Genomic DNA, 27,997 nt, shown 5'->3' on the forward strand with positions numbered 1-27,997 from the left:
TCACAGCCTTTTTTATATTAGAAATTCCGGGCTAATTGTGATATTAGAAGTGGAAAGAAAGAAATTTGATGTGATTGTATGTATGCTGAAAATTTGTAGGGAAAGTGTGCTCACATTCAAGGTGATTAGGGTGGGGATAGAAATTTTTATTCTGTTTATTTTTCTTCTTTCTGCAGTGAGAATGAAATGGAAAGTGATCTTAGTAGTTTTGTAAAACAGCGTCACAATTTTCGTGAAGCCTTATTTCTTAAAAAACAAAAAAAAAGACACGCGCAGCCTCATTCACTCTATCATCATTCTGTCGCTTTAATTATCTATCTGTGCTCGATAGTTAAAAAATCATCACAAATCAGCATAATACCCACTTTTTTCTTTTGCTGAAAACAATGCGAATTCTTTTCATTTCAAATCGTGTGCTTTGTTTCAATTGTTTGAACCCGTTATTATTTTGTAATTTTTTTTTCTTTCTCAAAACTCTGTAGCGAAGTATTTTATTTTGATTTAATATCTGTATCTTACCAAACTCAACAAAAAAATCAGCTTTATAGATTTAGTTTTAAGAAAAAATAAATTGATTGGTGTCCTTTTTAAAAAAGAGGCTTTTTGTGTTGCTTTTAATTTCATTTTCGGTTCTTTGAACCAGTCATCTGTTGAACACCTCATGGCGCCATAAAAAAAAGAACATTAAACCTTTTAAAATTTTTGAAATACGAAAAAAAGTTTCACTATCAAGAATGCTGGAGCAATTTGAAAAAAAAAAATACTTTTATTTTTTTTTTACAAATATTTTTCCATAACCGGATGTCTAGAATGATAATAAGATCAAAATGCAACGTCGAGGGCGGCGCGTTAAAATCATTGTCTTTGAAATTTTGACCCCGAAAAAGTCGGGTTTCTTCTGCTGCAGTCTAGAGTGTCGAGTGAACACGCCACCAAAAATGTGTGTACAAATATACTTAAAAGAAAAAGACATCCATGTTTACCGCCCGTTGACGAAAAGATACACAAAACTCCATAGTAACTACTAGTGAAGAAACACAAGAAAAATGGTCAGTTGTGATGACTTGTTTTGTTCCAAACTTCCAAGTACTGCCAGACATGCTCTCCACGTGGGGCTGCCCACAGAGATTTTCCCCTTAGGTACAGCAGCAGCAAGCAAGTGCCCGAAACGCCATTAAAACATCAAGGTACGTGTAGACTATATAATCGAGTAAATGACCATCTCTGGAGGAACCACCTCGTGTTCTTGCTAATGACGTACCAAAAAGGGAAAACTGTCTAGTGTAAAGATGTCGGCCATTTTTATTTTTTCGCTCGCTGATTTGTGGCCCCGTACGAATAACTCGACTCTCTTATTTAACTTCTTTTCACTTTTGGATGATGGAAAACGTGTTTGTTACTTGTCTCCAACCTATACATGAGATGACTTATAGATGTCATTAATTCTCAATTTAAAGACGGTCATAAAATCTCTGTGAATTGTGAAGGTGGGTAATAATGTCCAGTTCAGGGTTGTACGTGTCCACGAGGCCGTAAAGAAGGACAACAGCGTTCACGTCTCTTTTAATCTAACCATATGTTGCCGTTGACTCTCTAGCTGAATGTGTGCCTTTGCCCGTGCCATATTTATTCCTCTTTTGTGTGCGTGTTGCTGTGTGCATTCTGCGCCAAGCTGTCGGCCATTTGCTTATTATTATTTGCTCAGCTCAAATCTGAGTGAGAGCAGCCGAGGGGGTATCCAAACTATAGAGATCTTTCCCTTGTGCACACACACTGCAGCAACTATCCACCGGCCATTTCAAATATTTGCTTCCCGATTGTTCGTAAAGCTTGTCCCCCTGTTTTGCCCACGTATATTGCACTTAGTTTATCATTTGTTTGCGCAGTTGTGATGGCTGCTGCCCTGTTCACTCGCGCGCGTTAGTGTTTGGCTCTGTGAGGTTACGTCAGTCAAATGATCATTTCGGTCTTATATTCGATTTTTTTGATTTATTATCGTCTCAGCGGTAACAGCAGTCGTCATAAATTTCATAATCTCGTTATCCGATTAGTCGGTCTGAGGGAATCAACTGCTGCGTTGCTCTCACACAAAACCCATCACATTTTTTTTATATTTTCCAAGGGGGGGCGCCCGATTATTATTGGCGCTTTTGTGTTATAACAGACAGCGGTGGGGGGCCTGGCCCAGAAAGATGAGACATTGGGAGAAATCGGAAACCTCGGCCTTCCATCAGTAAGTCAATAGCTCCAGAGCTCCGGAGTTAATCAATCCTCGTGCCCCGTCAGTCTAGTCACTCAGTCAGCCATCCTCTGAATCGTCTTGTATAAAGGTTGTCGATGTGTATATATATTATACGATGGGGATGGATTTATTGAATATTATAATCTCTTTCAGACGAGCGAGCACGCCGTGATGCGTATCTTGATGCTCAACCACTTCTTCTTCTTCAGTGTTCGTATATATATAGCCTGCAGATATATATAAGGATTCAATTTGGATGTGGATGGCGTGTGCTGAGCTACCGGGCGCTGCCTGGATGAAAATCGGCGTCTCTTTTGCTCTCCCCCCTCGTCTTTGTACGTATACGGCGTCGTCAGCTTTTCATCTCTAAAAGCTCCCCATAACCCAACACCCACCACATCTGTATGTAAATGAACTGGGTGCTGTATATAATCAAGTTAAGCGAACTTTTTTCGGGTTAGGCACATTTGAGATTTTGATGCTCCTGTAGGTGAAAGGGGGGAAGTTCAATTCTCCTCCTTGATGCAGTGTGTCCAGATACGGGAGAGTTGCACATATAAAAGGACGACGATGGATTCGTGCCAGTTCCGTGTGACTGAGCATTTGGCCACTTAATCCCCGAGCTGTTGAAATGTTCCACTCACTAACCCCCCCAGAAACCCTGAAGCACATCCTCCTTCCATGTCTATGCGCCCCATCTTTCTTTTCCATTTCGATGTGCCCATCAACGACAGCAGAGTCAAAAGCTCTTTACAGAAAATTCGAAATTGTCTCTTTGGCTATTCTCCGCCGTGTGTGAGAGGGAAACTAAGAATAAAATCAAAGTGCGCCCCCCTGTAAAAAATATTTATTTTTATCCCGAAACAAAAAAGTAGCATCCTCTGTCGAAATCATCTTAATCCCCGTTGCCTGGTAATTCAGCACGCACGCCTTTTCTTTCTTTTTACTTGGGTCGGTTCACTCGGTCTAACTATGAAGAAATCTAAGCTTTTAGCACGGGAGGGATAAAATCCTCTGGCCGACCAACTTAGCACACGCAGCAATCGGAATAGAGTGTATGCGCAGTAGACAGAGAACCCTCTTAGTCACCTTTTGGGAATGAATATGCGTCGTCGCTACTTTTTATGATTCGTTTTTCATATTTGTGTGTGGGATGTGGAATAGATCCATATATCCAAAAAGGAGAAACCCGGAACTCTGGTGACAATTCTCAAAGAAACAGCGACAGCAGTCTAATAAGTGAGGCCCCTATAATGTGCCAGATGGCCCCCCCCCCCTTCTCACCCTCCGCTACTTTGGGGTCCATCCATCTACATCCATCCACATCCATTTATATTCCCCGCAACTCTATATATGTATACACACCACACTTTTAACCGCGCCAACACATCGTCTAGCTCTTTCTCTCCTTTTTTTCTCTCTTTCTTTCTGGGGGGGTTCTTAATGGAACTTGTAACTCTGCTGATGAGGGAAAGAGCTAGAGAGACGTGCTGGTCTTAAAAGCAAAATAAAAGGAGTTGTATAGCTGCGTCTTCTTAATATGGATATACTATAGGAACATGGGGCCCTTATAACTCAAAAATGGAAACAACTCTCTGAAAAAAAAAAAAAAAAGCTCACGTAGATAAATCAACGCCCGGCTCATTTTCTGGGTCTGTGTCTCTGCTGGGATATACCCTCCTTCTTCCTCTCCCAACTTTTTTTTTTTTAATGGAAGATGGATAATGCTATTTCTCTTCCATCGTCCGTGAAAGAAAAAGAAAAAAAGAAAAGATGATATTTCTTTTTCTTGTCGTCGCGTCTCCATCGTCGTCGTGTTGTTTCACTTGTATGTGTGTGTCCCCCCCCCTGTTCTTTTTAGACTCCGTCTTGGATGAAAACAAAAATGTTCTGCTCGAGTGGTGGGGCAATTTTCCAGCTCACGATATCACGTAGTCACGCTCTATTCGTCCGACGACAACCGGAGCCACTACGAACTCTCCAACGGTCGTGTGCTCTGTTGTTATTGTTGGTTCGGTTCGTTTTTTCTTCTTCTTAGTCCGGGCGTTCCATCAAACGATTTTTTCAAAAGGGGAACGTCAAGGAGTCGAAGATTTTCCAGAGACGCTTTCAACAACCAACAACAACAGAGAGAGAGAGAGAAAAAGGTGCTATAATATCTGATGGGGATGGATAAAGGTGTAGGCAAAGCCATGATACTAATAATCATAACAATAATAATATTCTTCCGAAATTGTTATGCAATAAAAAACCAAAAAATTCCGAAATGAAAACGAAATTTTTGTGTTTAGGCGACGCCTCTACAAGTTTTCTGTAAGAGGATAGAAAACCCTAAACCTATTTTCGTCGATAGGAAATAACAAATCCCGTGAAAATCGAACAGGTGTGTTGTTGAGGTTCAAAAGGATTATTTTTTTTTCCTAAATCTTTTAACGGCTGTTGCGTCTATATCGAATGGTTTTCTCTTTTTTTTTCTAGTAAAAGGCGTTCACAAGGAGAAACACCCTGTAACCCCATTTCTCTCTGAAAATGTTGTTGGTGGAGGATTCGACATGTGTTCCTTTTCTATAGAATATCCCCGGCAAAAAACTTTTATAGTTAGTTATAGTTGTACTATATATTGGCTTTGAGCTTTGATCCCCTTACCAACTCCCCCACCCGGCTTACACCCCTTTCTTTTTTGTTGCGTCCAAGTTATTGTGAACCGTATGTGTAACACACAACACACGTGCCCCGTATCACCCGATCTGGAACAAATTAGATATAAGTGGTTATATCATCGCTGGCCCGGCTGCTGCTGCTGCTGCTGCTGTTGCACGGCGAATCAAATTCTCCTTTTTGATCTATGATGAGAGACTGACAGCATGAGCGCAAAGAGCGTCAGGAGGCCGTGGTGTACATTTTTGTTGAGGGCATTCTCGACTTTGTGTGTGTGTGTGTGTGTACATGAAGAGCTCCTAATAATAAGTCCCAAAACTTTTTTTGATGCCAATCTTTCGCTTTGGGGGTATAAAAGAAGAGAGAGATCTGTCTACGCCCTAAATATATAGAACGGTGGGGGGACCCTAGCTGCTGCTGCTGCTGCTGCTGCTACTACTCTCATCATCATCATCACGGTTCAATCCATTTAGACAGGACAGTGATGGAGCCCGCAGATATATCCGTCCTCGTGTGTAACTACTGTACGCGCACTAATATCCGCCCGCTAGGCAATTCCCTTTTATTTTATTTGTATTTTTTATTTCAAAGAGTTTCCTCCTCCTCCTTCTTCTTCCTACCCCCTCATCATCTTTATTTTCCAAATGAAAGGGAATGAAAGAGAGAGAGAGAGAGAAAAAAACGGGGCTCCGGGACTCTTGATAAATGATAATCAACGCTCACACACAGAGGGGGCACACACAGCTGGATTTGATCTCGGATCCCTGGTGTACGATTCGCTATCATCGCTTAGCCCTCGGTTCATTTCATTTGATTGAACCCAAATCCGGCCAATCCCCGCAGAGCTGCTACCATTCACGGTTCCTACTAAATATCCAGGCTGCCCCTGTCCCCCTCCTTTTTCTTGCCCGTCCAAAAAGTAGTGTACCCCCGCACACACACCCTCCCTCTTTTTGTATAGAAAGTAGCTAGCAGCAGCAGCAGTACTTTACTACTGATTTATACAGTTAATATATTCGTCCCCCAAGTTTCCGCTTTTCACGATGAGATGCGACACACACACACACGCGCAAGTTGGGAGGAGGAGGGTGGAGTGCTGGAGAGATTGGATTATTGGCCGGAATGATGTGAGACCCCCCAGTACACAACCGGCGGAACCGAGAGGGTAGAACCGTAGAAGGAAGTTGTGTGTGTGAGCGTGTTCATTCTCCATATTGCCAATTCCACCACAAATTCACAGTGGTTGTCCGGCCCAATATCCCTCGGAGGAAAGAAAGAATTTCCTTTTTTATAGGCAATTCAAACGGCTTGTACGCTGTACGCTCTGGTTCCCATTTTATACGACGTAAAGGGCCCATGTTCACCAATGTAATTACATCTGGCATATCTCCCCTCCTCTCCACAGAACTGCGGAGAAATAAAAATAAGGAGCCCCTATTTTTTCTTTCTGTATAAATTTTTGTTTCTCCTCTTCTTCTTCTGCTCTCGGCTTTTATGTTACGTGTATCCTGTCCGCATGAATAGGTGATTTATCACGCCGTAGGCCTTGTATATCAATCCATATACACACGAACGTCATGTGGGAAATAAAAAAAAGGGAAAATTTTTATTTCCGAATCTTAAAAAGAAAAGAATTGGATGGGAGGGAGAAGAGAGAGAAAAACCACGTCAGACCCCCCCTCCCGATCTCGCCTTTTGTTGTGCCTATAAATATCTAAGTCAGACCGAATAACAGAGCGCATTTATGGGAGAGAGCTCTTTACAACGATATCAAATGCCACCACTTTGGAAACAACTGTATTTTCCGGGTTGTGGTTCACTTTGTTTCTTGTCTTGTTTCTTTTCTTTTCGTTTTTTTTTAATAGTCCCGTCAGCAGGTTGTTTTCTGTTTTTTTTGTTTTTGTTTTGTTTTGTCGTTTTCGGGATTGAACCCGACGGGCCGACACACTATCAAAGTCAAAGCCAAGAGGAAGTCGATGGGGCCCGACCGACCACCATACGACCGTTTGTTTATGTTTCATCAAGTTACCTTTTGATTCTTGTCGGAGATTGTGGAGCGCTGGCTACAGCCAGCCAGCCAGCCAGCCCAGCTAACAAGTGAAGAAAAGTCTCTTTTTCTCTCTCTGTTTTGTTTGACTGCTGTGTTTTTAAAACAGAGACATCAAACGTCTCACTATCTCTGTGTGTGTGTGCCCTCCGTCTGGGGGTATTATAGACACTGGCCAGATAGGAGCTATGGGAAATATCATTGGCAGATAATACTCGTTAAAAGGAGCAAGTCGGGAAGGTTTTTCGAGGTTGAACAAAGCGAGTGGTTTATCTTTTCCCCTTTTTTTGTAAGGGGGCAAGGCAAGCAGTTTGAAAAAGGTTTTTCTCGAACCTAAAAGCTGTTTGCTGCTCCTGAGAAATGTTTGTTGGTAGGGGGGAAATGAAGATAACACAGGAGAAAAAAAAAACCAAGTCAAGAGAGAGAGTCATGTCTTCATTGTCGGCCCTTGTCAAGTCGACCTCTCTTTTAAAAGGAGCCAAAAGTCTTTTTTTCCCTGATAAAGTTTTAACGTGCCGGCTCCTCTTCTTCTTCCTCTACCCCGTGCGTTATAGTCTTTACCTGCTGCCTGCCTGCCACAAACAAATGAAGATGTTAAAATGGTATTGAGAGCTCGACTGGCAGCGGCGATAACACACGGGGAGGGAGAAAATGAAGAAAATAAGAAAACCACTAGGGGATATTATAAGTGTAGCAGTAGGTACAGTGGGGGTAGTTAGTTTGGGCTCATTTTCAACTTTGTTTTGGGGGCTCTTCTTTCATCTTTTGGGTCATGCAATTTCCGTTTGTTTTCTAATTTGGAGATTTAAAAAATTAAGAAAAGTTGAACAAAAAGAGTCGCTCCGCCCCATTATTCAAACTGGACAATACCAATTCCTTTGAGAAAAAGAGAAAATTTGGAAAAAGGAAAAAATGAAGAGAAGCATTTTTCACGCCATTTTCGTTCGGTTTTGGACGCCGTTGCGGACTCTTTTTGAAAAATGACCTTTCCGTCCGGGATGATCGTCGGGGGTCCTACAATCTTTTGTTTTCCCCCCCCCAAACACATCATCTCTTTAAAAAAGGAATTTCCCCTCTGTCCTCCTCCTAGCTGGAAAAAAGAAAAGAAAAATGTTTTGGTTAAAACAATAGTCAAATACATTTATCCCCACTACACCCGATACTCTCTCTCAACGCAGAGACAGGCAAGACAGACACAAATACAAAGACACACGCCTTTCACTGTTGGCTTTGACGTTGATAAATTCAAGGCATCCAGCCCGGCGCAGTACAAGAGTCTATGGGCCTATAGGTTGGAACTTCATCTCTTCGATAGTCTTTTCTTTGCGGGGGAAAAATGGTCAGAAAATGTCGTGAAGGTTATTATTGTCAAAAGAGAAAAGAAACTGCGTTCAATGCAAACAAGCCACAACCTGCTGTATCGCTTCACGTCCCGCGAGTCTCCGCGCGCTTTGCATACTATTTCACGCGTCACGTCTGGGTATAGGTGAAGTAAAAGGACACTGTGGTGTGTGAGCGTAGAGAAAAGATCATTATTATCGATGAATGTGCTGCGTCGTATATTGTTGTAAAAGAAAGAGACGTTCTTTTTTTTCTTTCTAAACTTTATATTATATATTTTTCGTGAAATTCATAGTCATGGTGTCGTTGTCGTTTGACTCTAGAGAGAGAGAGGGAACCCGATGCGGAGGAAAAAATAAAATAAAAATAGCATAAGCAGTCGAATATTTATTATTTAGTTGTATCATTCCTTTTGTCCCTGATTTACAACCGCGAACCCAACCAACCAGCCAACCAACCACTCTTTTTTTTCCCCGGTGTAGTAAGTTGGTGTAGTAATCTTTTATTCATATCGAGCAGTTTACGTCTAGCTGCTCTATGCTGCAACTGGCTAGAGGGTGTAGGGGTTGAGAGACTCTTTAATTAACATAAAGAGATAGAGAACACTGGGGGATTCTGTGGCTTGTGTTTTTTCTTTCCAACCCCAACAAAACCTCATCTTCTATTCGAACGTGTCTGCCCCATTGAGGGGGGCTTAAATACCCGGTATTTTCTAGCTTCTTTCATTTTTCAAATCTCAAAACATTGCCTAGTAATGAGGCCAATAACATTGACGTCTCACTGTCAGGAATCCAGTCGACTGGCAAGAAAACTTGTTGGGGGTCTCTTACTTTTTCTTCTTTTCCACCCCACCACCACTACACCCCACTACACTGGAAATAAAACGCCACGTACGTAGAGCAGGTACGGCACAATTCATCGTTTCGATCCATCCACCCACTTTTGCCTTTCGTGTTGTGTGTGTTTGTGTTGTTATCTGTACAATATCTCTGTGTACAGGTCGACATGTAGCGGCCCCATGTTCTTCTCTCTTTTCTTCTTCTTGGCCATCGTTTCACTCTCTCTCTCTCATAGGCCTATGAACTACACGTAGATTTCTTTTTCTCTAGGAGCAGAGAGGGGCGCGCGGAGGATGAAAACAATCTATTCACATCGATCTCCACTCGATCATCAACCGGATAGAGATGAGAATGCATTGGCGAGGACCCCCCCAATCGTCGACTCGGCATTCGGAAAAACCACCGCCGCCCTCCACCCTCTACTACATGGATCCCACCCTCGCACAATAACATGGGCCCTTACATGTTTCGACGTCAAGGTAAAAGAAATAAAAATGTCTGCCCAACTGTTCTGCACATGATCGAGCAGAGAGAGAGAGAGTCTATGTATTATATAGTAAATGAGAATGTATCAACTTATTTTTTGGGCCGTGTCGAACTACTGAGACTCGACTGAAGCTGGGTTCGGCGGATCTCTTTACTTGCCAATAGAATAGGGGTCGGATGATGTGTTACATGCCGACATTTTCTGGGCCGTGTCTAACATCTATAACGTTCACCGTTTCCATTCATTTGGAGATAATCTTTTATATATGTGTGTGTGTGTGTGTGTGTGTGAGAGACGGCCTTTGGATTTTTATTCCTATTATTAGAATGTAGATATATATTTTCATGTTCTTTTATATGGCGGGGGGCAGAGAGCACAGCGCAGACTGGGCACTGTGCATGTGTCACTTTGTATGAATATCCAACAGTTGTCACATGTGTATAGAATGCTGCGTTACGGCCAGTTTTTCCTTTTGTCCAGAGTCCCCCTCCATTGGTTACATTCGAATAGATAAATTCGACGGTCAGACAACCGACACAACGATGACGACTTTCAGAAAGTATTAAAAAAAAAAAAAAGAGGCTGTTGAAAAAGTACCGTGGCCTTTTGATTTCCTCCTCGCAGTAGAAAATATTATTTTTTATTTAAAGAAAAAAAACATTTTGAAAAACGTAAAGATTCTTTGAAGATGTTGTACACCGTGTTTCGTTCACTATCTCGTGGGGTGACTTGACGGGAAGTACAAGAAGAAGAAGAAAAAAACGAAATGTCGTCTTTTAAAAAAATATTCCGGAGAAAATAAAAAAAAAGGGGGGAATTTCTCAGATGAAGTCCTCAAGAGTTTTTTTTTTTTTCTTTTTTTCGGCGCGTGGAGAGCTCCCACGAAGACACTAGACAAAAGTTATTTCATCATTTTCTTCTTCTTCTTTCCCCCCTCACTCGTTTCTGACCTCCCTGATGTGCTTTTCTTCTTTTACCTTTTTATTTTTTTCTTTCTGTGTTCTTTTCGACATTATCTACGGAATAGAAATCCCGCTGTGTGGCCACATTTCGACAAGTCAAAAGGTTCCTACCTTAATGAACATATCTGTCAGTGAGTTCTCTCCCTGTGTAGGGAAAAAAAGAAAAGATCATCAGCTGTGTGGGCCGACCGCCCTCCACTATTCCTCCCATCCACCTCTACCTGGTGGTACGTCGAATTTTTCTATTCCAACTTGGATTTTTCTAGCCTTCTTCTGGGGGGTACGCACATATATTTCCTAACCTACACGTCGTGGTACAATAACAATATCATGAGCGAGATATATAGACACAACTCACCGGTCGGCCTCGCTGGATTCTCTTGCGCCGGAGTATTTTTCGACCGCTCGGAGGGCGGTATGTGTGCGTAGAAGAAGAAGGTGGAAATCGTTTCCTTTTCATGAAACCCCCCCCCCCTCTCTTCTCTGCACCTTTTGAAATGAGAAAAAAAAAGATAAGAAGCTGCTGGACTTTAAGGGACCTCTAACATCACCACCCATCATCATCGTTGGTGGTGGGTGGTTCGTGGTGCCCCCTTGCCCTGGCCCCCATTGTAACGTGTACACATAAGGTGGGCCGGACCGTACAGAACCGGACAATCGATTATAACATGGGAAAACGTATGTTCGTACAAGAAGAAGAAGAAGAAGAAAAATACGAGAGAGACGAGGCTGCTGAGGACGAGGGGTTGGAATTCTTCAGATTATTATTAGTTTTTATTATGATGCCCTTTATATCGTATACAGGAATCTTTTTTTCTATTGTGTTCTGTTCTCTTCTCCTTTATTTTTTTGGCCAATAGATTCCATCAAAAGGAGAGAGACACACAAAGTCGATTTCGTCACAGACACCACAAGCCAAAAAGTGAAAAGGGACCCACCGCCGCCACCGTCGTTGCCATCCATCCATCCAGCAGCAGCTGCTTTTTATTTTTCAAAGTCCAAAGTTTCTGTTTCGAAAAACCGTCGGATGAAGAAAAAAAGAATAGAGAGAGAGAGTGTGTGTTTGCAGCTCCTGGGCTGCGCTGTATAGGCTGTAGGGGCCCCCCTCGTTCCATTCCATCTTAATAAACAGCTATAAATACAGTCGACGCTGCCGCCGCTCGGTTGTCGGAGTTGCGGTGGGATATGGACGCGCACGGATTTCATCCCGTTAAGATGGCCAAAGGCATCGGCTGCTCCGTCACATCAAGACGAGAAGTAGCAGCCGTTTTTTTCTTAAAGTCTTCTCGCTATCCCCAGAAGGCGTGTCACATTTTCTTCATAATTTTGCTCTGCTGCAAGAAAGAAAAGAATCTGTCAAAAAAGGAGAGAGAAGCGGGCGAGAATGTCAGAGAAAACTGGCCCCCTCCGTTTTCAGTTGAGTTTATCATTGACGTGACATCGTTTTAGCAGCTGCGGTCGACATTTCTCTCTCTCTCTCTCTTGGCTCCTTTGGTTGAAAAACGAGAAAGAGATACGCTAACACGCGTGTAAAAATGCGTATAGGCAAAGGCGCCTGTCTTGTTGTCGGAGGCAACCGGATGAGGGCGCGATCACATTTTTTTGGGGGTTTGTTTTCTTCGACAAGAAGAAATCGTAAGTGCTCCTCTCGTGGCTAGCTGGTTCTACTTTCACATAACCGAAAAAAAGAAAAAAACCGCCAACGACATGCCGACGCCCCTACTTGAAAACCTGCCCACCAAACCCCCTCCAGAAGAAGAGAAGAAAAGGCCGTTCGGTTTTTTCGGTTAAATTCCACATGAGAGATACAAAATGTAAAAAAAAAAAGAAGAAGGAAAAGTTGCTTCTTTTGCGGCTATCGACTGACTCTTGGACGGATGACACATCCCTCCCTCACACAGACTCTCTGCTACACACTCGACAACTTACAGACTCTTTTTTTTTAAATGAGAGGGAACCCGAATGCGCCGGCGACCGCCCATCTCATTCAGTGTCCACCTCCTCCTTGACGAGAGTTAAGCTCCTTATATTTATGCGGTCTATTGCTCGGCTCCTTTTTTTTTTCTTCTTTCTTTCTTTCATCCCTTAAAAATCTGTTTAGCCTTTTATTCTTTCATCTTATTTATTTATTTATTTCCATTTTTTTTTTTTTTTTTTTTTTACCAGGATGGACACGACTTATTGTGTGTGCAGTCTGGAAATACTATCTGCAACCAAAGATCTCGAAAGACTCAAGAAAGCGGAAGAAGAGGCACAAAGTCACGTCCTTTTCGGTCGCAGACTCTTGTTGGGGACACTCAATTTCTCTCTCCGTTGTCCAATAGACGAGAGGTTTTTAACGGGCGCTGGTAGTTGTATGGGGGGGGGGGGCTTAAAAAACTACGTGCATTAGCGTGTTAGCGTCAGGAGCCATCTTCAATTTTTCGTCATCCCCCACCAGAAAAAAAATAAAAAGAGGATAACTTTTTTTCTTCTTCTATTCTAAAAAAGCCATGCAGACTGTAGGTCTTGTTCCATCTGATTATAACTAGACGCTGTGTGCTCCGCTTGGGAAACAATTGGAGAGCTGCTCTCAGCGGTGGGGGGAATCAAAATAATAACGACGTTGGGGGATATGTTTGAGCGCAGCCGCTCGGCGACCCAATGTTAAACTCGTAAGGGTCTCTCTCTCTCTGCTCTTTGCCCGCCGCTGTTTTGTCGTTCATGTCGTGATGAGCCACACACAAAGATCAAAAGAGCTAGCTAGAGAATCGAGACAAACATCAAATACGTTGGTGACCATTTCCTGACGATTTTTAAAAAGGTTTTTTTCTGGCTGTTGTTTTTTGTTTTTTTCTAGCCCAGCACGATCTCTCCCTCCCAGGGTAATACGATAAAAAAAAAGAGACCCATGACTTTGTTTAGTTGAATGTCGACCCTGATATTTCCATTTCTATGTAATAGGCCTCGATGAGAGACAAGAAAACGAAAGGATTTTCTCCGCTCAAATGGGAGACGAGAGAAAAATCTTTTGTTTTCTTTACGAGCTATTAAAACATGTGAGCGTGAATCAATCCACCTCGTATATAACATAATAATGACCTCCGAGCGCCGTGGAGAGCGCCACAAGGCAGGTTTTCTTGTCTATATAACGTGTGTTGTACAAAAAAGAAAAAAAGATCTCCCACGATTAATACCCAAGATATATCAAAACCTCACCCGGTGGGGGCTCGGCGTAGTAGGACCACCCCATATGCGCTATACGCAACTATACGCGCGCTCGCTAGATTTTCTCCTTTAAGGGCACCCTAATAGACGCCAACAACATGGCTTTTGGGGATATTTGGCGTGTCCGTTTCTGTTGTTTTTGTTGTTTTGTGTCTGTCCAGCAGTCGGGGCTCGATTCTTCTTCTTTTTCGGTCGACTAGTTGCATTTCTCGCGCGAGTTCGTTAGCCGCAACTGTCTACGTGCGCGCGTTTGTATCCAAAACTAAACGCGAGCTATTCATTAGTCGATCGATGGCATCACAACGGCAACAACAACAATCTCGAAAAAATACAAGAGCCAATTGATGGATCGTCTGATTGATCCTTTTGTATGCAGATATTCCATCATTTGATCATTTCCGCCTGATGAATTGATGTGACGACGGCCTGGGCGGCGCGGTTAATGTGCTCTTGTGTGTGTGCACACTCCCTCTTTGATATAGCCAGACTGGTTACTGTATTGTTTTTTTCTCTTTTTTCCATTCCGACTTCCTTGGAGGTTTGGTTATTTTTTTATCGCTTCTCTTTCGGTCGTGATTCGATTCTAGCGTGATGCCGACATCAATAGATCTCTTTTGCGTTTCTTCTATTATTCGGCCAAACTTCCTTTTCTTCTCCGCCGCAACAACAATTGCATCCGACTAGCTGGCAGATGAGGGGAAGAATGGGAGAAGAAGAAGAAGAAGACTCCCCAAGACACAATACGTTTATTGACCGAACGCCGACTAATTCATTTGGAATCACTTCTTGGAATGGAGTAGAGAAGAGAAGAAGAGGAAAACGGCCACAGCACGAGATGGGCGCCGCGTTCGAAGATGAATTGTCGGCAAGAATGTTTCATATTTGCTTATTTACTTCACAGACTTGAACCAACCGCGAGAGAAGGAAGAAGAAGAAGAAGAAAGGAAAGATAAGAAAGGAGAGACTCACTTATTGTGTTTGTGTTTCTCTCACTCGTCGACTCTTTTTTAAAAAAATTTTCTTTTTCTTTTTACCCAAACAAATTTTTCTTGTGCGAGGTGTATGGGAATATACGTAGCGGCGCTGTTGCAACACGCAGAATGAGCCGGGCAGACTTGGAAGAGGAAAAATGGATAATATACCTGATGGGGCGGGAACCGTTTCTCTTCTTCTCCTATTCCTTCCTGACTCGACCGGGGAATAGGTGACGCCCTCCTCCTCTTTTCCCACCACCACCACCACCACCAGACAACACACACACACCATAGCCCGGCTGTTCCTTCTTCGACAGTGGGTGGTGAGTAGGAGAACCTAGCTCTCCCCCCCCATCCAGCTCCCATCCTGTCCTATACCGACCTCCTGCGCTGTTGCTCGCGCTCGGGCCTCGCTTTTCCTCCTGTCTCTCCGATGTTTCAATCAGTTGCTTTCCTAACGTGGACTGTAGCGGACGTGTAGAAACAAAAATCACCTCTCGCACACACACACAAACACAGACTGAGAAAAAGAAAAAACAGTTTTTGGGTTGTTGCATTCTACTGACTCATTGGCCCGTCATTTGAATTGTTCTTCCAGTTCATCTCGCAGGTGTTCATCTCTCAACTCTCTCACACCCCGTGAAAGAAAAGGAAAGAAAAGTTTGGTTGGTTCAAAAGAAGAAAAGAAAAGGACCTCCAATTTATTTTCAAATTCACCGGTCATCAGTTTTGAACAATTGCTACCCACAACCTGTGCGCCGCTCCGGTTTCTTTGAAAATGGAATTACGATTCGCCGTGGTGGTGGTGTTCTTCATCTTTGCCGCCTTCTGCATCCACACCTCTCACAGCCAAGGTAAGAATCTTTAAAGCCCAGTCATTAAGTGTGTGTCCGAAATTAAGGCCACGCCAGCTAACAGAGTTCCTTACAAAGTTAATACAAAAAAATCACAGAAGAAGAACACACACTGACAGTCGGTATGGGGCTATACCACCCGGCGTTGTTATTTATTTGTGCGGCCCATTTTGGCTGCCACAGTTGTACACGTAAGAGACAGAAAAGAAAAGAAAAAAAAAGAATTCTTCTTCTTCTTCTTCTTCTTCTTCTTCTTGTGAAACAAACGTTAATGAGCGCTCTGTGGGCTGCTCCCGGTGCCTTGGGCTCATTTACCGCCGAGTTGCAACTTAAAGGAGAGCTAGAATAGAGAGCTAGAGAGAGAGATAGAAGAAGAAACAAACTTCTTCATTGCCCAAGTGTTTTGTTTGTCTCTTGTTTGAGCCTTTACCGTCTCTGTGTGAATGTGTTTTATATTATCTCTTCTTTTACTTCTTTATTGCTCCTATTCTTTCCCCCAGCGCCTCACTCTCCTTTTAGTTCTTTGATTAGACGAAAGAAACAAGTCAACGGCAAACAGTCCAGCAGTTTCGCCTTTGGGAAGGAAATTATGATTATGATTATTTAGTTTATTTTTTTTTGTTGCCCAGAAAAGAAATCAAGAAGGGGGAGGCATTGTATTTCTTCTATCCGGCTTCTTGATTGGTTCACTTACTCTCTTTTATATATACCCACCAAGCTCTAGCTCAATTTGACAAGTCAGGAAGAAAAAGAAAAAAAGAAGCGAGCGCGCTCCGGTCCATTTCCCCCTTATCTATCTAGCCCCACGATATTTAGTAACTCTCTGTCCCTTTAGCCACTCTCACGCACGACTGAGCATTTGACCTGTCAAACGGATCCAATGCGCTGAGACACACGAGACCCTATGACCAGCAGTTGACTTTGATCTGCTGTTCCTCTCTCGCTCTCTCTCTCTCCACTTACAAAAACTCGAAAGATGACGATGTTGTTATACATTTAGATGAATAAAAGGAAAGGGGAGAACCTGTATTTTGACGGATAGACGATAATCCCTCGTCAAGAGGATTGGGTTTACACAAACACAATAGACAACATACACCAGATAGACTTGGCCAGGAGAACACGATACTTGATTCTAGTTTTAGAATAGAAGGTGTATTATTTTGTCATATTTATTTTCTGTTCCAAACTCTTTGGTGTGTGTGTGTCGTTGTTGACCCGCCCAGTTCTCTCTCCAGTCCGTCAAACGGTCGACACTTGAAGGGCCCCCCATAAGTGTCCTCGCCCACGATATGTTATTTTAGTTTTAAAAATATTATTTTTTCACTATTTTTTGTAAGGTTCTATTCTTTTCTCTCTCCCCTATACCCCTCGAAAGAATATGCAACGCATTTTGACATGTTATGACAAGAACCGCTGGGTCTGTTGTGTGACACACTAGAAACGCATTAAAAAAAGGGCGCCGTATCTAAATAAAAAAGAGAAAACATTTCTCGGCCACTTGTAAATGAGTTGGTAGGGATTTACTCTCTCTCTCTCTCTCTCTCTCCCTTGGTGGATTCCGGACTGAAAGGAAAACCAAAGGGAGTCGCACCACTCGGGATATAAACGAGAAATCGTAGTAGTGATAATATTGACATGTGCCGTTGTTAGCTTTTTTTTTCGGACGCGGGGCTTAGCCTTTTTGTATTTTTGTATTTTTGTTACACCCCGGCAACCACGGGGCTCCCCCCTCTGTTGCATTAACATATATATACGATGGACGTTGTTTGGGACGGGCGACGACGACCAGGAATGAAAAGGAGAGGTGTTGCGTTAAGGATCGGCGCACGCTCCGTGTGGTATAGTTTTTTCTTTCTTTTTCTGTAGAAAAAGAAAAGAAAATGTTTAAAAATAACGCCCTTGGAAGAATATCATCTATTGGGGGGTGATATAAGACTATACGAGAGTATATGGGGTCCCGATATTATGTATGTGCTGTGTAGCTGGCTGGCTGGCTGGCGAACGAAGAAGAAGAAGAAGGGAAAAATTTGTATGGAAATTTGAATGCGCCGATACAGAGCCAACGCCCCCGCCGAGCGACGGAGCGGCGGCTGGACGATGACGGTCCAAGGGATTCTCTCTCGTTACATTCTTTTCTTTTCTTTTTTAGTCCTTGGTCCGGACGGATTGACAGGCCCCTTTCTCTCTCTAAATTCTATTCTATAGATGTAAGAATCTTTTATAGCGAACCGTGGCCTATTGTTGTTTTCGTTTGACAGCCGAGGAATGACAATCATTTCCATCACATTGACTCTCTCTTTCTAATACGAGGGGCTCCGGGCGGGACTGATAATCATCTTTTTTTCTTTTCTTTTCTTCTTAGCTTCTTTTGCGCTAAACCACACACACATTCGTACAAGGCTCCACCTTCTCGTTGATGAATTCCGCTCCTTTTTATTTTATTTTCCTCCTCTTGATTTCAGATCTAAACGAGCGCATCCTTGTTTCTGCTTTTCCGCTAGATGAAATTGAGGGAATGAAAATGTATTCGCTCTGTAGCTCTTTAGTCAAAAGAAATTCAAAGCGTGAAAAATGCTCAAGTGAAGAAATTCATGTGCTTCATAATAGAGAGCGGCCAGACCGCCGGAGTTCACAAGGAAAGAAGAAAAAAGGAAAAATAACCAAAATTGAGAGAAGAAAAGGATTGAAGGGGGAACTTGGCCCGTGAATAATTTGCCCCTTATTTCGTATTTTTTTTCCTCTTTGCCCCGTCCGCGTTACACACACTCTGACTGACTCGTTCTCTCTCTTACCTGTAAGTAGCATTACCTTCAAATCAAAAAGCCCAAGGTCGTGTAAAAATCGTGCTGGGTGGCCCCCCCTGCCGTTCTTTATTCTTTTCTTCTTCAGAAAACCTCTCTGATGATGATGGTTTAGTTGTTCGGTACACGTTACTTTTTTTCTTTCTTTTTCTTTTTTGGGAGAGGTTTTTTTTAAAAAAAGATTTGAATTTCCCTCTTCTTCTCTCTGCATGCAGCATCCCGAAAAAAGCGCGCGCGGTTTGAAAAGGGGGGAAAGAAAAAAGTTCGTGGCGTCTACGCCATTACGACTCCACCACAAAAAGAAAAGAAAAAAGAAAAAGAAAAAAGAAATATCATAATAATTCCATCTCGCAGACAGACAGAGAGTATATATATAGCATTATACTCTCGTCTCTATTGAGATGTTGAGAAAACAAACACAAAAAAAAAAGAAGAAGAAGGAAAAAGACTCGTGCCCCGGCTCTTTTTCTTTCGGATGGGAGAGAGATAGAAGAGGGAAGAAAAACCCACCCACGAAGCCCAAGACACACACACACACAGACGCGGTGGTAATTATCTTCTGGTAGAAGAAGAAGAAGTTGTTGTTCTTTGAAGACTAGCCTCCTCCTCTCAATTTTTTTCCTTCTTCTTCTTCTTTTTTTAAAGAGCGGTTAATCAACGGTGTAGCCCTGATGTTATATACTACGCGTATATAACTCCGTATAGACATGATTATCAATCAGGGTCCCCCCCACACCGCCATTAGAGTATAGTAGTAGCAAGTCCTGGCGGTTCAGGCGGTGCAAGTTCATGGTGGCTTTTTTTTTCTTTTCTTTTTCTAACTTTTTTAATGGCCTTAAGCGAAGGTTGATGTTCTCTCTCTATAAAACTTGTACAACGAAATACGATGAAATTTTGAGCCAAAGAAAAAAAAAAAGAGTTGTACGACTGGAAAAAGCCAAACAAAACAATCTCTTCTCCCTCTCGCTCATTTTTTAAAAATAATAATAATAATAACAAACGAAATGGAAATTTGAGAAGAGTAGTGCCAGAGTGCAGACTCACCGCGCGCTGAATATAATCATGTCATTATGGAGATATGAAAAGAGAGGAGACTAGCTCTACAGTCAGCAGCAGCAGCCAGCACAGCAGAGAGACCATCATCATCATCATCAATGTGCAAGAGATAAAAATGAGAATATTTTTCCACAAAAAAAATAAATAAAAGAGGAACCGATGCGTGATCTCATATTCCGGATATGAGGGCGTATAGGATCCGAAAAACTCTTAAAAAGAATACAGCGAGGATGAATAATGTATATTTAAAAAAATTCAGCTAGGGCTGATACGGATGTTGACTTCGCTTCTGTTCGGCTGGCAGAGAGTGCGTGTGTGCGTCTGCTCTGTTCCTGCGTGGGTCCCATCATCATCTACTCACGAGGGAATGCACAAAAAGAAAAAGAAAGAAAAAAAAAGAATGGGGCGCTTCCGCTTTTATTTTGGCCTCTATCTATCTTTTGCAACACGACCGGAACGTTTCCGGTTGCACTCATCTCTCTCTCTCGCATCCTCTTTTCTCTTCTTTTCGGTCTGTGGTGGTGATGTAAGGGGAGACTTTTTTATTTTTTCTGTTGTTGTCGTTGTTGATAGATCTGCTGCACGGATGGTGGTTGCATCATGATCTTTCTCTATGTGTGTATTACGTTTGGATAATATCCGTGGATAATAAATTCGACAAAAAAGAAAAGAGGAATCAACGATGCGCAAAGTTTGGTTGTTGTTGGCGGGGGGAGCGACTCTTTTATGTGAAAGATTCGAGTCGGAATGAGGGGTGGATATGCGAGTTAAGGGCAAGTTATTTATAATTGTTCTTTTTTCTATCTTATCTCTCTCCCTCTCCCTATGAATCGCTGCCGTTTGTACACGACAACGACGACGACGACGGAAAAATTTAAAAATGATAATGACGGACACGTCACGCACGTGTAGGGATGCAGCAATTCGACCGCGAACCGCAGTACACCGAAGCCAATCCCGGAGAGATCGTGATCATGCCTTGCAGAGTCTTCAACAAGAAAGGCCAATGCGTCTGGCAGAAAGATGGCAAGGTATGTTTAATGTTTTCTTCTATTTCCCAACGAAGGTCATCACCTTCTTCTTTTCATCAAAATTCAAATCAAATTTTCACATTTCTAACTTTTTCTTTGTGTGTGTGTGCTGGAATTTGTGTGTGTGTGTGTGCGTCGAACCTTTTGGTCCGCTTCGGATTCGAATGAATAGCCCGTCGGAATTTACCCTGGGAAATACGAATGGGTTAGCTCACCTGATTTGGGCGATTGCAGCCTACGGATATCCGCCGCCCGAGCCGATCTGGATGCCGGTGAATGGGAATGCCAGGTATTTCCTTCACAACTGTTTTAACTATTTTTTCCCATCTAACAAGAAAAAAAAAAAAAATAAAATAAAGAAAAAAAACTGAATATTCTCCCGTGTCGCTCGTTGTTGTCGAGTGGTTTTCGGGTATTACGTCGACAAATATTTCAAGCATTTCCCGAGCTGCGCATTCTTTTTCCCCGTTTTTTCAACGAGCTTTTGATTTAGTTGAGTGCATTATTTTGTTTTTTCCGTTTAAAGACAATTTTGATAGTCTCTATTTATTCTTTCCTCGTCTTATACATTTTTTTTTCTTTAAGTAAAAGGAAAAAAAATTCGTGGAAAAAGAAAAGAAAAAAAAAGAGTTTATATACCATATTATTTATCTCTCTTTACCCGTATGTGTTTGACTGTTTGCGTTGTGTTAATCTCATGTTTCTGTATTTTCCCTAAATTTTCCTCTCGTGGACTTCGCATCCGCGCCGTTGTTGTATATATGCTGTTATTAAAATCGTGTGGTTTTCCCTTAATTTTAAATCCTGTTTTTTTTTTCTTTTCTGTTTCTTTTTCGGTTTGAACGCGCAGGTAACCGCATCGTCATTCGATGCGCAGGACGCCTTGACCTCCGACCCGGCCCGGCTCGTCGTTCGAGGTATGATGAGTTGGGAGAGTTACTGCAGTTACCGACTACACACACACACACACACAGTACATAGTATACATACTGTGTGTGTGTAGTCTAGTGGTGGTGGTGGTGGTGGTAGTATTAGTATAAGTAGTAAAAAGAAAAAAAAGAACTGAGAAAGGAAAGAAAAGGGAGGAAATTTAACAGGCCAAAGAGGAAAAACATTTTCGTTATTCCCGTCGAATTTCTCACTCACGGAAACCCGCCTTAGTTCTTCTTCTTCTTTTTTTCTCACCTTGAACCGGAGGACTTGTGTCTTGTTCTGTTTCATTTGATTTTTCCTTCGTCGACTTCTTTTGTGTAAGTGTTTCACAAGTTCATTCGTCTCGGTTACTTTCTTGTTGCCTTCGAATCTGGTGGATGAGATCAACGCATCAGGCGTCGCTCCACATTTGCTTGTAATTATCAAAAAAGGAAAATGTGTGCCAAAGGAAGGAAAAACCTGGAATGAAGTTTTTTATTCGTTCCACTTTGTCACGAATTTTTATTTATTTATTATTTTTTTTTCTAAATTAATTTAATTTGGTTCATTCCAGTTCCTCCGAGTCCTCCTCAACTGGAAGTGGAATTGAGCCCGATCGCCGACGGTGGCAACCTCACCTTGTCTGCGGGTAAAGAGGCCACAGTTCGATGCTTGAGCCGCGGTGGCAATCCGGCCGCCAACGTCAAGTGGTTCCTCGATGATCGTGAACTCGTCGGCCAGTACAACCAGACCAACACGACCGACATTGGCAAGGTCAAAACGTGGATGGCCGTCTCGACGCTGACCTACACCTTCAACAAGACGGATCACTCGAAATTACTGAGGTGCGTCGCCCTCCACGAGGCCTATCCGACCAAAAGCCGCGAGTCATCCGTCACGCTCGACATCCACTGTAAGTCCGACATCCTTTTCTCATTTGTGATTCTTTTCCCCCCGATGATGATTTCAATGAAAAACAACCAAAACAAAACCATTTTCTAACTTTTTGTTGTTGTTTTTTTTTTCAACAAATATTTTGATTGTTATTAGACGCCCCGGAAGTGACGCTGGTTGGGACTCCGACGGTCGACCTGGAAGAGAACATCGACTCTGTTTCGTTGCGATGCCGGGCGGACGCCAACCCGCCGGCCACTGTGATTTGGCGCCGCGTTGGCGGCAATCCGTCGCTGTCGAACAAATCTCCCGTGGCCAGCATGGGTGACATTTACAGTTTCCAGGAGATCCTGGAATTCTCGCCCGTCACGCGCAAAGATTCCGCCACCTACTCGTGCGAAGCCAAGAACACGATTGGAACCTCGAATCTCATCACGATTCCCATCGACATCAAATGTAAGTCACAGTCTAACCCTTAACGACTTCTTCCTGTGCCAGTAGACATTGTCTGGCCTCCATTTGGACCCGGAATCGTGAGAGAAACCTACTATTCCGGCCCCTGGATTCCACGAGGGGCTTGTGTCTACCATTTTCGTTGGAATTTTCTTTTTTCGTTTTTACTGATGACAATGTTTGTTGTCTCCTTCATTTATTTCCAACAGACTCACCGATGATTGTCAACGTCGGGCCGGCTGTTAGCCAACAATTGACGGTCACGCTATACGAGTCGACTCGGCTCGAGTGTCAGGCGGAAGGCAACCCGCAGCCGCGCTACCAGTGGCTCCACAGGCGACCCAAGGACGGCGAAGAGGATATTGTCATCCGGTCGGAAGACCGTTACTTGCACATCACCAACGTGACGTACGAACACCAGGGCGAGTACATTTGCATCGCCACCAGCACCATCAACGGCCTGGAGCGGATGGTCCAGAGTGAAGCCATTACCCTCCGAGTTGTAGGTAAGAAAAATGGGAAATTACTTTTGGTTTTCTCGAGGCCTCTGAAGAGAAAAGTTAAAAAAGAAAACGGACTTATGATAGAACGAGGGGGCGAGAGGGATATAAATAAATTTTTCTGGAAGAACGAAAGTCTGAAAGAAAAAAATAAAATCGTGAACGGACCTTTTAACCTTAGTGACTTGAATCGTTTCCTAACGTTTGGGTATAGTCATAAAATATAAGGCAAAGGGTTTTATCATTGACCTCTCTGGTGTTGTGGCCTAGAGGCCGTCCAATTCATGGTGTGTCTGCCCGGTTTCTTTCTTTTTATATCAAATCATTTCTTGATTGTGAATTTCTCAAAATGGAATGATGAGAGAGAGAGAGAGAAGTTAAAAGAGAAATTCTCATTTTCATTTTCTTTTAAAGAAGAAAGAAGAAACTAAAAATTTGCATATGATTATTTTTTTTTCGATTATGAAACCAGGACCTCCACAAGTTTTGAACGAAGTTTCGTCGCGATTCATTTCGGTGGAACGCGGCGACGATGCCGTCATCCGGGCCGTCTTCTGCGCTGATCCACGTCCGATCCGGGTCTCTTGGCGCTGGGCCGCCTTCCAGATGGAGGCCGGCAGCGGCAGCGGTCGCTTCGTTGCCGAGGCTCTGCACAAGGTCTCACCTGCTATCCTACCCACCCCGCCCGCCATTGTCGAGCTTGTGGGCGAGGACGAGGATGACGAGGATGATGTGATGGGCAACACCGAATCCAGCAATACCAATTCGGCTTACGACACTGCAATTATCGAGAACACCAGCACGTCCAGCACAATGCACCATCCACGTAGTTTAGAAGTCGTACCCACCGCTCAGTCTTTGGTTGCACGTCCGCCTCAGGCCGTTTTCACTTATCCGGTACATATATATCTAAACACAACACTGACTCACTCTCTCCCTCCCTGCCTTCACCCGGTAGTTATCGACTTACAAGTCTCCCCACTTTTTATTATTAGAGAAAAGAAAAAAAGAAAAAAAATCTTGTCTGTTACTACCGTAGAAGACTTTTGCCTATAATGATATGCTGATCGAAGCGATCAGCTTACGACAGCATCACAGAGGGACAGACAGCTGACACACGTGTCTCTCCTTCTCTTCCTTTGCAACTTGAATACCATCCCTCCCTTGTAATTCCGGGCTCTGAAACTTTTTTTTTCTTCTGTCGTTTGGGTTGGTCCTCTGGTCCCCCCTGGTCCCTTTTGTATGTGTGTGTGTGTGTTGTCATTCGATCTTGTCGTTTTCGGGAGAGGAGAGAAATGATGATAACGAGGAGAAGGAAAGATATGCGAGCATTGGTTTCATTGTGTTGTTTTCTCTCTCTCTCTCGATTGTCGATGTTTGCAGGGGAAGCGAGACGAATGCTACGAGACGCGCTTACGTATCCAGCGCGTCGAAATGAACGACGCCCGTCACTACTATTTGACCGTGGAGAACGACAAAGGCTCGGATACTTTCTACGTCACTCTGACCGTCAAAGGTATGCAGCAGCACGCTTGTCATCATCATCTGTTTTTTTCTTCTTTCTTTCTTTCTTTCTTTCTTTTCTTTCTTCTTTTAAATGACGAAATGAACAGGCGCGCGCGCGCGCGAGCGAGCGAACTGCGTTCCGTTCCGGCGCGTCGCACCCTGTAAAAAAGTATCCAGCATCAAAGATATTTTTCCAGGGGATACTACATCAAAGGGGCTGGGCTTTTTTGTGGGCCCCGTACTATATTGTGATTGTATTCAATGACGTGTTTGATGTTTTTTCTTTTTCTTTTTTTTTCTGCTTGTCTACTGGGATTTTTTGGGGTAAAGAATAGCATTTTTCTCTTCTTATATTTTTTGGGGAAATCGTATTGTATTTGGAACGCGTCAAAATGTCTAACTCGCTGTGCTTTCTCTCCCGTGTCAAAGTAGAACCTGTTTCCATGGCAACTGTAATCGCCGTGGTGATCGCCTGTCTCTTCCTCATCATCGTTGTCACGCTCTGCCTCCTCTACGCCTACCGATCCGAGAGATGCTGTTTCGACCGTGAGTTCCGCCATTTTTACCATTTGGAAATTTCATTCATTACGCACAACTGAGAAAAATTACCCCCCCAAAAAACAAACAAAAACATAAAGAAAAAGCCAAGAAAACCAGCACACATTTCTTCTTGACTTGTCTACTTTGCCATTATATCCATCCACTCTCTTACAGTACACTTAACTCTGATGGTGGATTCACGTTAAAACAACTCTAGCGTTCCATGCTTTCAAAATGCACTTAACAAACGCGCACCCCTTATATAGTTCATCTGTTTTTTGTTTTGTTTTTTTGTCCTTCGCATTTTTTTTATTTATTGTAGTTACTTCGTTTTTCTTCCACCTGTACAAAGTCACTCACTAGTTTTGATGGATCATTTTGATTAAGTTATATTTATATTACATACATATATATATATTCCTCCCATCTATTTTGTGAATTTTTCTCTATCTATCTTTTTTTTTGTCTGTTCTCGTTCAAGGTAAGGGCGGCTCCAAGTCGACCGATCTGGAAAGGTATATACATCGTCATTTCTCATCACTCGCCTTTTTTTTCTGTTGTTTTGTTTGCTTCCATTACGTAGAAAGCTAGATGCCATAAATTGTATCGAGTTAACCAAAAAGAAATACTGTAGAGAAAGAGAAACATTTCCGACAGGGGAGAAGGAAGTTAAGAAGACATGGGGGATGCTAGAGTTGTTTGTCTTTTTATATATATTTTTTTTTCGAGTAAAAAATACCACGCCCTTTCGTCTGACCCCTACTGGAACAAGAAAAGAGATACGACCTTTTGTTTTTGTTTCTCCCCCCTTTTTTATTTTAGTTTTAGCTTTTTCTGTAAGTTTTTTCTGAGTGTCGATTCACTTTTACTGACGCCGCCGTCTCTTTTTCTTTCTCTATTTGTTCCGTGTAGTATGAAGAGTGATGTGGAAAGTGTACATAGTAGCAGTCAGTGTAGCAGCAGCGGCAACAACAGCGCCACCAGCCAGACGAGCATCAATCGCGGAGGAACTCAGCGGAGCAGCAGCATCGGCCAGACAAAGTGCCATGTGAGTAATAGCGTGACAAAGATTCAGACGACGTCGTCGTCCTCCTCTTCCAACTCCTCCAACTTGAGCGATGCCAGTCCATCGAGCAAGAAGCTGAATATCACGACGTCAGCCCTTCCCGGTGGCGGCCAATTCAAAACTAACATCTTTATTAACGGTCCGACTGCTACGACCACCACTTCTTCTCTTCCACCTACTACTACTACCACTACTACTACTACCATAACCACTAACCCGTTCTCGGCGCTCAATGGAGGTAGCTACTATTCTCTTCTCTATTTTTTATCCATCTCATCATCTCGGCACTTCAAACCTCAGAAAACACAATTTCAAGTTGATGGCTCCTTACTAAATAATATCTCGAACTCAAATTCAATGGCCACATTTTTTGATTGAATTTCTTTATTTTTTTCTTTACAGAAAGCATTGGGAACGGCGGTATCGGATTCCCGGGGTCTGCTCTACGCGGACCTGCAGTTGCCAAAAACCAGCAATAACGGCTCGATGAAGGTGAAGAATCACCACAGACATCTTCACAATTTGCCAACGTCTTCGTCGTCCTCTTCGACTGGCACTTCGTCGCCGCAACAGCAATGGAGCCAATTGAACCGAACCAATTTTTCCGACCGGTCACTGGATCAGACCATCGATACATTAGACACATCTCTAGATCGATCTCATTCTAAAGTCGATGTTTAAAACCACAAAACAATAAAGTGACAAGTCAAATTTGAAAATGCCCATGCCTATTATAAATACGTGTACAAAACATTTTTTTCTTAATTTCTTTTACAAGATTTGTGTGTGTGTCTAGTTGTGTGTACGTGAAATACTTTCATGTCTATTTTTTTTCCGTTTCCCCCCCCCTAATTTTACGACTTTTAAAAATGTTTGAAACTATAATACAAAAGACCAAAATAACAATTTAACACGATGATGTGAAAGTGACAAACGGCTCGAGAGAACCGAAATTCTTAAATAAACAGCCCAAGGAATCGTGAAAATGTAAATGACCCAACCCGCATGTGTAGAAATTTTTTTCTTTTCTTTTCATTTTCTAAAGAGCATGTATCTTTCAGTTGAAATTAAAACGATAAGTATTTGTTGGTATTATAATAAGGTATTCTAGTGGATATAAATGTGCGTGATTTTTTCTCCCCCTCCCCAAAAACCTTGTCGTTTCGTGTAATGTACAAAGTGCTCGTCGTTTTCGTGATTTTTTTCTTCAAACATACCGTGTCGTTCAGAATAAATAAAAGAACCAAAATAAACAATTTTTTTTTCAAATATAGCTGAAAGGCAGATGCGCCGTCCTCTTTATTTCTCTTTGTCCGTGCAAGGGAAAGGGCGTGTTAGCAAACTGCGGAATTAGAAAGTCGGCGCCGTTTCACAGCTTTCGCTGTTCAATGCGCCGAACTTAACAAGTTGACAACGTGGAAAAACAGGCCAATGGGGCCGATGTTTTGCAGCGGCAAAACACCGACAATAGTTCCAGTCGACTCGTCTTTGCAATGACGGAACGCCCCCTCTGCTTTTCTCACGTTTTGAAACTCATTCTTATAGGCAGACCTTAGAAAAAATAAAAATAGACGATTTTAAACACGGGGAATAACATGGGTTCGATCACGGTAATTAAGTCAAA

At 42.7% G+C, this 27,997-nt stretch overlaps 1 protein-coding gene across 8 annotated transcripts; it reads left to right on the forward strand.

The window, feature by feature from the left end:
- The first annotated feature begins 876 nt into the window (after window positions 1–876).
- LOC124312680 (kin of IRRE-like protein 1) lies at window positions 877–27,365 on the forward strand. Of its 8 annotated transcripts, none has more exons than XM_046777170.1 (16): window positions 877–1,187; window positions 9,398–9,606; window positions 11,437–11,833; window positions 12,743–15,611; window positions 20,384–20,502; window positions 20,675–20,791; window positions 21,353–21,419; window positions 21,989–22,327; window positions 22,465–22,764; window positions 22,971–23,267; window positions 23,734–24,158; window positions 24,645–24,777; window positions 25,197–25,313; window positions 25,789–25,822; window positions 26,220–26,355; window positions 26,776–27,365. In XM_046777170.1, exons 4-16 carry the CDS (start codon window positions 15,536–15,538, stop codon window positions 27,052–27,054), a joined length of 2,439 nt encoding a protein of 812 aa, XP_046633126.1. In that variant the 5' UTR covers window positions 877–1,187; window positions 9,398–9,606; window positions 11,437–11,833; window positions 12,743–15,535; the 3' UTR covers window positions 27,055–27,365. The 8 variants fall into 8 exon arrangements, with proteins under 8 accessions (XP_046633126.1, XP_046633121.1, XP_046633125.1 ...); XM_046777165.1 differs by having other exon boundaries at window positions 26,220–26,611; window positions 26,776–26,997; XM_046777169.1 differs by having other exon boundaries at window positions 25,200–25,313; window positions 26,220–26,611; window positions 26,776–26,997.
- Window positions 27,366–27,997: the final 632 nt, after the last annotated feature.

This window comes from Daphnia pulicaria, chromosome 8 (assembly GCF_021234035.1).
Source record: "Daphnia pulicaria isolate SC F1-1A chromosome 8, SC_F0-13Bv2, whole genome shotgun sequence".
NCBI lineage: Eukaryota > Metazoa > Arthropoda > Branchiopoda > Diplostraca > Daphniidae > Daphnia > Daphnia pulicaria.